Source organism: Oncorhynchus gorbuscha, linkage group LG02 (genome assembly GCF_021184085.1).
Source record: "Oncorhynchus gorbuscha isolate QuinsamMale2020 ecotype Even-year linkage group LG02, OgorEven_v1.0, whole genome shotgun sequence".
Taxonomy (NCBI): Eukaryota; Metazoa; Chordata; class Actinopteri; order Salmoniformes; family Salmonidae; genus Oncorhynchus; species Oncorhynchus gorbuscha.
Window position 1 is genome coordinate 75,038,436 of NC_060174.1, and position 8,957 is coordinate 75,047,392.

An 8,957-nucleotide genomic window follows, 5' to 3' on the forward strand; every position below is an offset into this window, starting at 1 on the left:
ATACATTGTGCCATGGACGAACGGCCTTGTATTGGGGCAAAATAAATGTCTTAGTAAAAACTACAGAAAAAAAAATGTTTAAGAGACCCCAAACATGTGCTGCTACCATGCTCTTTATGTAGTGTTGTCTCTTGTCATGATGTGTTTTGTCCTATATTTTAAATGTTTTACCCCAGCTACCTCCCCGCAGGAGGTCTTTTGGAAGGCCATCATTGTAAATAAGAATTTGTTCTTATCTGACTTGCCTAGTTAAATAAAAGGTTCAAATAAAATAAATCTCTGTAGTCAAAGTTTCACCTAGCTACAGTCAATAAAGAACTGCCCTCTGTATACCCACCACCAGCACTAAAACAGATGTACAGTAGCCTAATATTAAAAGTATATAGGTTTTATTTCTTTGCACAGCTAGTCCTCTGGTGAGCTACAGATCAGAATAGAGATGAAGACCACACACAGTGATTCTCGTCCTATAGTCTCTTTGTTAGCGGACACTGAAACAGCCCTGCCCTGCTATATTTGTCCAATTTGTAAGTCGCTCTGGATAAGAGCGTCTGCTAAATGACTTAAATGTAAATGTAATGTAATGTCCTCTCATGAAGAAAAACATGGGGTGTAATCATTAGACCAAAACATTTGGCAACAAAAACAATTTATTTCAAATGAAAAATGTAGCCTAACAGTTAATAGCATTGGGACAGTAACTGAAAGGTCACTGGTTTGAATCCCTGAGGTGACAAGGTAAAAAAATCTGTTGATGTGCCCTTGAGCAAGGCTGTAAGTCGCTCAGGATAAGAGTGTAGACTAAAATGTTTTGCAGTAAAAACTAGTTTCTATTGGAGCAATTCCGGTAGGTCCCTCCCAGTTTCATTCTGTTAAGTTCTTAGTGAATACACCCATGGTCTCTGTGTATGCATGCTGCAGCCATGGCCTTTAGGCTATATACACACTAACAAAATTGCAAATAGACAATGTAAAATGTATTTTTAAAGCATAAATAAAACCACCAATTCACATTGTCCTGAAGGACAATCCGATACATTTTCTAAGTAGTCTTTGTTTTAAAAATTATCTTTAAAGTGTCAGTATAACAAATGGCAAAATGGTATCCTTCTGGCTGGCAGGGTATGATGCCTGGACAGTGACATCCTTACTTTGTCTCTTCATACAAAGTTCTGCAGGTGATGATATACTCTTCACCTCCACCAGTGAGGAAGGGTCATGCCTCTGTCCCATTTTCCCAGGCTATAGCTGTGAAATCCACCTCGGTAAGGTTGACAGTGTCTCTGTCTGTCAGGTTTACTGTGAACGGTGCCTCCATCCTCTCCGGCTCTACTCGTTCCTCTCCTCCTCCACTGTTGTTCAAGTTGTTCCCCCTCCAGGAATTTAGAGGTCGAATGGATTTCTTAAAACGCTGAATGGAGAGAGAAAGATGAATAAAGAGATTTTTAAACTGAATGGCATGTGACTGTTTATTTTCATGACTGATGTAACCCTTATATTATTTGCACACTGGCAGCCTTTAACCTATCAAGTGTTTAATGTGTTCTTAGTGTGGCTTCAGTATTCAAGTCATTTCAATACAGATTTATTTGTCCCCTTAGGACAATTTGTATAGCCATGTAACATGGCTTGTGTAATGACAGACAAGGGGAAAATGGGGCGGACGGTACTGACGTTTTTCAGTGTCCCAGACTCCTTGCTGATGGCCACGATGGCCCAAATGGGGATCTGCAGACAGCAGGTGGCGCCCATGCACACGCCCAGTGCCTTGCCCCAGCGAGGATACACATAGGCACCATACTGCAGCGGGGTGTTGTACATCTCAATGAAGATATAGGTCAGAATGATCTGGATGCACAGGAACACAGAAACAGAGGGGCATGTGAAACAAAGGCAACTACACTAAGAAAGTTTATCAGCAACCATGGAAACAAAGCAGTGATCAAAAACTCACAGTAGCTTTGGAGAGATAGACCAACACCCAGACAGACGCAGCAGAGTGCGGCTGAGCATGCACAGACTCTTAAACAGACGTCTGTATGATAATCCAGGCAGAGCCTCTATGGTATGATCCATTCTCTCTTTGTGGCTCAGGACACTTGGTTAGTTCACTCATTTATGTTTCTATTCAACAGCTACTACATTCGTTTTTATTCAAATACACATATCAGACATACTGTGCATACATGAGGGGTGATTGAAAATAAACCCATAGAGAACACAGCCGGGGGAAAAGGGGATAGAATGTCAGTCTCTTTAAATTATTCACCACTGTCAGGGTGCAACAAAGGGTGGATTTTAGACAGAGGGATGCTTTTTCAGAGACAGAATGTAAAGGTAGAGGGTCTGACTCACCAGTAGGAGAAATGGGGTGCAGAATACCCAGCATGCTTTGAAGTAGAGCAGCACTTTGCTGCACCAGGGAGGACAGAGACAGATCATGTCAATGATGTCCTGGCAAAACTGGTTCACTCCTGTGAATGTTACGGAATGCAGACACACATGCATGCTGATTAGTCAGAGTATCTGAAGACACTATTGACATACAGTAAGTGTGTGGCATGTCTGAATAGTGGTTAGTATGTTTAGTTAGTATGTGGAATGTAGCATGCAGGGTATGGAGCTGGAGTTGCATGGTGTACCATAGAAGAAGGAGATGCCAATGCACATGAAGAGGGTGATGATGATGAGGCCGAAGCTAGTGGCGAAGGAGTCGATGAGGGTGAACCAATAAATCCCTCCCTATGGAGAGACAGACATCAGTACACACACACAGACACACACACACACAAATACTTCAATACAATCTCACATCAGTGATCAACAGCAGTCCCATTAGATAGAAGCCGAAACACAGCAGTCCCAGGAACAGAGACTTCTGCTTCATGTTAGCTCTGAGCTGTGGGAACTCATCCAGCACGGCCGTGGTGATGCCCTCCATGTTACCAAACTACAGAGTGAAAACAGGGCCAGAAGACAGGGAGCGGGATGTTAGATGTATACGTTTTGTTAGTTCAAAGAGATAGGGGTTCAATACAGAACAAGGCTGTGGTTTACCAGAGTGTCGACCCCCAGCATGAAAAGCATGAGGAAGAAGAGGATGGACCAGAACACCGAGCCTGGCAGTAGAGCAAGGGCTTCTGGGTACGCCACAAACGCCAAACCAGGACCTGGAGCAAGAACAATAATGAGCTTATTTTTGCCATAAAAATAGCTTTTTAATGCCATGATAATAACTGGGTATATTGTTATGACCATGTCATAACCGTAACAGAAATGTGCTTCTACATCTGCATTGCTTGCTGTTTTAGGCTGGGTTTCTGTATAGCACTTTATGACATCGGCTGATGTAAAAACGGCTTTATAAATACATTTGATTGATTGCTTGTTAATACAAGTGGAGTGGCTGGCTCATTGAGAGCTACCTGTATCTGCCACCTCGCCAACAGGCACTCCCTTCCTCCAGGCCATGTGACCCAGGATTGAGAATATGGCGAAGCCCGCAAAGAAGCTGGTGCTGCAGTTCCCTATGGTGATGACCAGACAGTCCCTGAAAGCAACACAATGTTCGATATACTCAATTTCCCAGCATGCCTGTAGCCTCAGAGAGAACAGTAGTAGAGTAGAGTAGAACTGACCTGATGACATTGTTGTCAAACTTATTGTAGGAGGCCATAGAGAGCAGCCCCCCAACACCAATCCCCAAAGAGTAGAAGACCTGTGAGGCAGCATCGTTCCACACCTACAAGGTGAACGGTGACAGTTAAGACATGCTGTCTACTTTGTTGGCCAGCACCAAGAGCCTTGACACTCATCATTACAGGTAGACAAATACACACAAAAACAAACTAACTTGACTTTACTCTAGAGATTCTACCAGCCTGTCTCCACTAGGGGATGTAGTTTACCTGTGCACTGCCCAGCCTGCCCCAGTCAGGGGTGAGGTAGAAGGCCACACCCTGAAGTGACCCCTCCAGTGTAGCACCCCTGATGATCAAAACGATCAGCACGAAGTACGGGAACGTCGCAGTCACATAAACCACCTACAAAGTTAAAGTAACAGCTCTTAAGTACATCGCAACACCAAGTGCAAGGATGTTTGTTTTGAGGGCATGTTTGCGTAACATGAGTATGTCTGTGTTTAAAGGTGTGTGTGTATTCTGATGACGTGTGTGTTATATCACCTTGCCAGAGCTGCGGATGCCCTTGAGCATGCAGAAGAAGATGATGACCCAGGCAGCCAGGAGGCAGAGAGCCAGGGGCCACCTGACAGGACCAGGGTCATGGAGTCCCTTACTGTTCACCACACCCAGAACACGCTCACTGGAACACAACACACCGAGCAAACACACACAGAGTATTCAGACCTCTAGCCAAAACTAGTTGGATAGACCCAGCAAACAGAGACATTTTTAACAGGAGATAGATGTTACATCATATAGTACAATCAGCTCAACTCCTTAACGACACGAACACATACAGCACAGTGTACAGACAGCACAGACTTTTTGAAGGACAACATTTCAGGCATTTCATGGTCGTCAATATTTCAATACAGTTGAGGGCCAGCATGACGCTAATTCCCCCACGATAAACCAATCCTAATCTGAATTCAATCATGCGAAGGACATTCAATCATTTTTTTAGCGAAAAACACTCTACAGTGGTGGAAGAGCCCTTACTTCCAGAAGACCTCTGAGGGGCTGAGGGCTCTGCCAGAGGAGCTGTTCAGTGTGGCGTTCCCACAGAGGTAAGCATTGGCTGGGGCATCACAGGACCAGGGCAGGGGGCTCTGGAAAGAGCTGCCCAGGTAGTAGAATGTCCAGGCTATGATCACGTTGTAGTAGAGGCACACCAGCATAGACACACAAAGCATCCCAATGCCAATGCCTATAAAGAGACACACAGGCAGTATGATGTGTGTAGTCCAGATGAGGGAGCTTTCAATGTTGGTGAACATAAGATTGAGGCTAATCAGTGTTGGTGGACAATTATGGAGTGTTGAGAGGACAATGGAGGCATGGGGGTCGTGGAGGTTTACCTTTGAGGAGGGGGCAGCACTTCCACACTGTGATTGGTCCAGCAGCTCCATACTGGCCTAGACTTAGCTCCATGAGAAAGAGGGGGACACCGGTGAAGAAGAGCATGATGAAGTAGGGGATGAGGAACACACCTGGGGACAGAGGAGGCCACAAGTCAAACAGGAAATGGGATGATACAAGAGGCGACATCCCTCATTAATTTGATTGTTATAACACTGAACTGCTAGTTACACAGATACATGGCATGTACGGGTATGTCCTACAAATAGCACTATGGCTATATAATCAATTACTACATCTGGAAAGCTGCCAGCCAGCAGAGGGTTTTTCTATCCCTCAGCTATTGAAGTCTCAGCATGTGCTAGCTTCACATGGGGAGCTGAAGTTTGTTTACTATAGTTTTGAATGAACCATTCAGTAGACTGTCTTAAGGTGTGTTTTTCTGTGCACAGGTGTGTGTTGGCTTTCTAGCACCACTGGCTGCCTGTGATTGCGTGGCTTTGGTTTCCGCTCTCAGATGAACTCTGCAGCACAATCCACAGAGAGGAGAGGACAGTGCGGACCGGAAGGCCAAGGTAACATAATACACATCCATTTCAATACAAGAGTCTGATGGGCAGTGTGAAGTGTATGAGGGCTGAAAGCCAGCTTGGCTGTGGGTTACTCACCTCCTCCATTGCGGTAGCAGAGGTAGGGAAACCTCCACACATTCCCCAGTCCAACACAGTAGCCGATACAGGAGAGCAGAAACTCATACTTCCCACCCCACTGCTCTCTTGGGAGAATAAGTGGGTCTGGTGGGGGTGCAGGGGATGGGGGGCGTGACTCAAACTGTGGCTGGGATGAGGGATTGGTGACATCATGAGCTAAATTAAACCCATTCAGCTGTGCTGGACTCTAGAACAGATAGAACACATTCAAAACTGTCAGACAGATCCTCTATCAGAATAACCTATAACGATGTCATGCCTTAATGTTGAAAAGTTGGATTCCATGTCACAAGTAAAGTACCCCCCCCCTATTTTAACTTGTAAGAGACACTGGGACTGCACATTGTTTATGGTGAACACAGTCAGTGACAATGGTAGGCATAGCTGTAGAGTCCAGGTTTACAGGTATGGGTGTGGTTCACACATCAGGAAATATGACATGGTCATGCAGTCTTTGTAAACCATTGCGTGTGACCTCTAGAGCTGTGTCACTGTTGTGCCATCCAGTGCAACTGATGCAAGCACTCATTCTGCTTCCTCCCCTGCAAGGCAAAGAATTTAACTCACAATAAAATAGGAAATATTGCCTCTATTTATGTGTGTGTGTTGTCAGTGGACCAGTCGGCTAAACAGACAGAAAAGAGAAGAACTACGGACACCAAGAGGACAGAGGTCAGGTGAAAATGGCAGTTCAGTTTTGAGAACTGCCATTCATTTGATTTAGGCCACTACCATCCGCCTGCCTCATCATCATCATGACACATTGTAAGTCATAAAAGGAGTAGAAAGAGTAGCCTACAGGTAGTTGTTATACAATGGGCTACAAATAGGTTATGCAAAAACAAACAAAATGAGAGCAATGTGATGGATTGATGATAAGTCTGTATCAACTGAAATGTTGATAGTCTTAACTTTGATTATGTCTCTGAAATAAACATTGAGAGGTTTATACCCAAGGTAGTTTTATATTGGATATTTGAACCAAGCATGCCATCACTCTGAAGATGGTAAGTACTGAACGCACCATGACAATGACAATTATATATAGAATTGTCATTATCATGGCGCACTTTGTGTAAGAGCTATTGAAGGTTGAATCCCCTACCCTCCAAAAACAAAATCAGAATTTCCAAAAACCAAAAGCCATGGATTTTTAATCCATCCTCCCCCCCGATTCAGAATATATCATTTTCATAGTCATGGCACGTTTTGTGTAAGAGTTATTACAGATTTTTTAAAGCTGTGGGTTTTGTCCATCCTTCCCTGATTCAGAATATAACATCTTCATAGTTATGACATACTTGGTTCAAATATACAGTATAAAACTACCTTGGGTATAAACCTCTCAATGTTTTTTTTACTGACAAGTCTGGTGTTTTTATGTCAAACAGTTGTTATATTTAGTGATGTATATAAAAAGTAATATTGCAATGCAACTCAAAATTTACCACATTTAAACTATTATTTTAGGCCCATAACCATGTGTGAGGTGTATACTTTTGTTTCAAAGTAGATTTGTTTAAGACTACTAAGAATCACTCTGTGTGGCCCTGGTTTAACCCACTGCAGTAAAATGTTAAATAGTAGGTTGGTGAGATGGAGGAGGCAGGTGATCAAAATTAAAATGTTTAAAAACAAAAGCTGTAGATTTTTGTAGATCCTCCACCAATGCAGAATATATCCTTTTCATAGTCACGGCATGCTTTGTGGTAGTGTTATTAAAGATTGAAAGCCTCCCCCCAAAAATAAAATGTAATTTGAACCAAAATAGCTGTGAATCTTTGTCCATCCTGTTCCGATTCAGAATATATAATTTTCATTATCATGGAACGTGTTGTGTAAGAGATATTAAAGATTAAAAGCCCCACATTTCAACAACAAAAAGAGCTGTGAATTTTTATCCATCCACTCCTGATTCAGAATACATCATCTTCATTGTCATGGTATGCTTGGTTCAATAGCTATCAGGTAGAGAAAACCGAATATCCAGTACAAAACTATTTTTACTGAGGTAGAAAATGGTGACCTATAGGCTAGTAGGGTGTTGCACTTTCCACTACATCGGATGTCAGAGGAATGAGGACATACGGGTTAGATTACTTTATAGAACTACAAATACAAATAACGATGGTTCCATTCGTTTTCCATAAATTCCAAAACAATCCAATATTCACAAAGAGGTGAAATTAGACCTTTTAACGACATTTAAAAAGTTTCTGTTAACTAACAACAGGTTGTTTCCTTGCTTACCCCTTGTTGGTGTGTTGATTTTTTCTCTGTAATGTTCCCAGGTGCCGTTTTTGTCTGCTCGCTCGGCATTTTCCCGGGGAGAGATTCACTTGGTTTCTTTGGATGTTCGATACATTGTTCAGATTAAAGTTAATGGTAATATATTCGTGCTTTGACGGAAATGTTCGTCAGTGATGATTGAAATCGGCACTTTTGGTAATGACCGGGAAATTACAGTAGAGCGCAGGTGCAGTCACTGAGGGGATTCGATTAATCTGGCCCGGGCGCCCGTTATCGTGTTTTACACCGGGTGAAGCTTGATTGCATTCGTGAGCCCGTTCAAAGCCCACAGCGAAATTGGCCCAAAACAAAAGTGACATAATTAAGCACGTGAGTAACGAGTAGGATTCTGTATTTTCAGATGTAAAAATTATTGCTTTTGATAAAAACGATTTATCCGCCTTCCCAGTTAAAATTAGTTTGACAATTCAAACATATATTTTATGGAAAAGAGATGTATGTTTCTGGATGATGCACCACACTGCCTTGTTGACAAACATGATGGAGCTGCGCAGATTACTGTTCATTTGAGAAGGGCGCTCCTGTCTCACTGCTTTTGCCCGGAAACGTCATCCGCCATAGACGGGTGCACCGCAGTTCAGCATAATCGAATCCGCCCATTGAACAAAAGGGGGAAACACGCCCTCTTTTTAAAACACCTTCACTGAGCCACACCCTTTCTACAACTGCACCCCTTCACTAAATGTTTTGCCTACTGTATCTGTCTGTCTCAATCTATTTTCATCAGGTTATTGAGCAGCTACAGCACGTCTAATCAAACCCTGCTTCTTCAAAGACGGTCTTTTTTCTATTCTGAGAAAACGTTGCTCAGAGCACCAGTAGAGGAAACCAACTGCAACAGCAGGAAATTGCAGCCGTTGCTTTTTCTATGAAATAAGAAACCACATATTAAGCT

The 8,957-nt window shown here is 43.0% G+C and overlaps 1 protein-coding gene across 1 annotated transcript; it reads right to left on the reverse strand.

Annotated features, from left to right (window-relative positions):
• Nucleotides 1–613: 613 nt before the first annotated feature.
• On the reverse strand, nucleotides 614–8,520 carry slc6a7 (solute carrier family 6 member 7). The gene is made up of 14 exons (XM_046321760.1): nucleotides 8,003–8,520; nucleotides 5,711–5,939; nucleotides 5,042–5,173; nucleotides 4,683–4,890; nucleotides 4,185–4,323; nucleotides 3,909–4,043; nucleotides 3,639–3,742; nucleotides 3,426–3,550; nucleotides 3,058–3,170; nucleotides 2,813–2,950; nucleotides 2,643–2,742; nucleotides 2,356–2,474; nucleotides 1,675–1,848; nucleotides 614–1,411 (listed from the first exon to the last, which is right to left on the reverse strand). The coding sequence occupies exons 1-14, from the start codon at nucleotides 8,069–8,071 to the stop codon at nucleotides 1,217–1,219; spliced, it is 1,980 nt and encodes a 659-aa protein (XP_046177716.1). The 5' UTR covers nucleotides 8,072–8,520; the 3' UTR covers nucleotides 614–1,216.
• Nucleotides 8,521–8,957: the final 437 nt, after the last annotated feature.

Excerpts from the sequence above, each read along its gene's own strand:
- slc6a7 (XM_046321760.1), bottom strand. The coding sequence starts at position 8,071 with ATGCCGAGCGAGCAGACAAAAACGGCACCTGGGAACATTACAGAGAAA. Across the intron at positions 4,891-5,041 it reads GTGCTGCCCCCTCCTCAAAG|GCATTGGCATTGGGATGCTT; the intron begins GTAAACCTCCAC and ends GTCTCTTTATAG. Across the intron at positions 2,475-2,642 it reads TGGCATCTCCTTCTTCTATG|GAGTGAACCAGTTTTGCCAG; the intron begins GTACACCATGCA and ends TAACATTCACAG.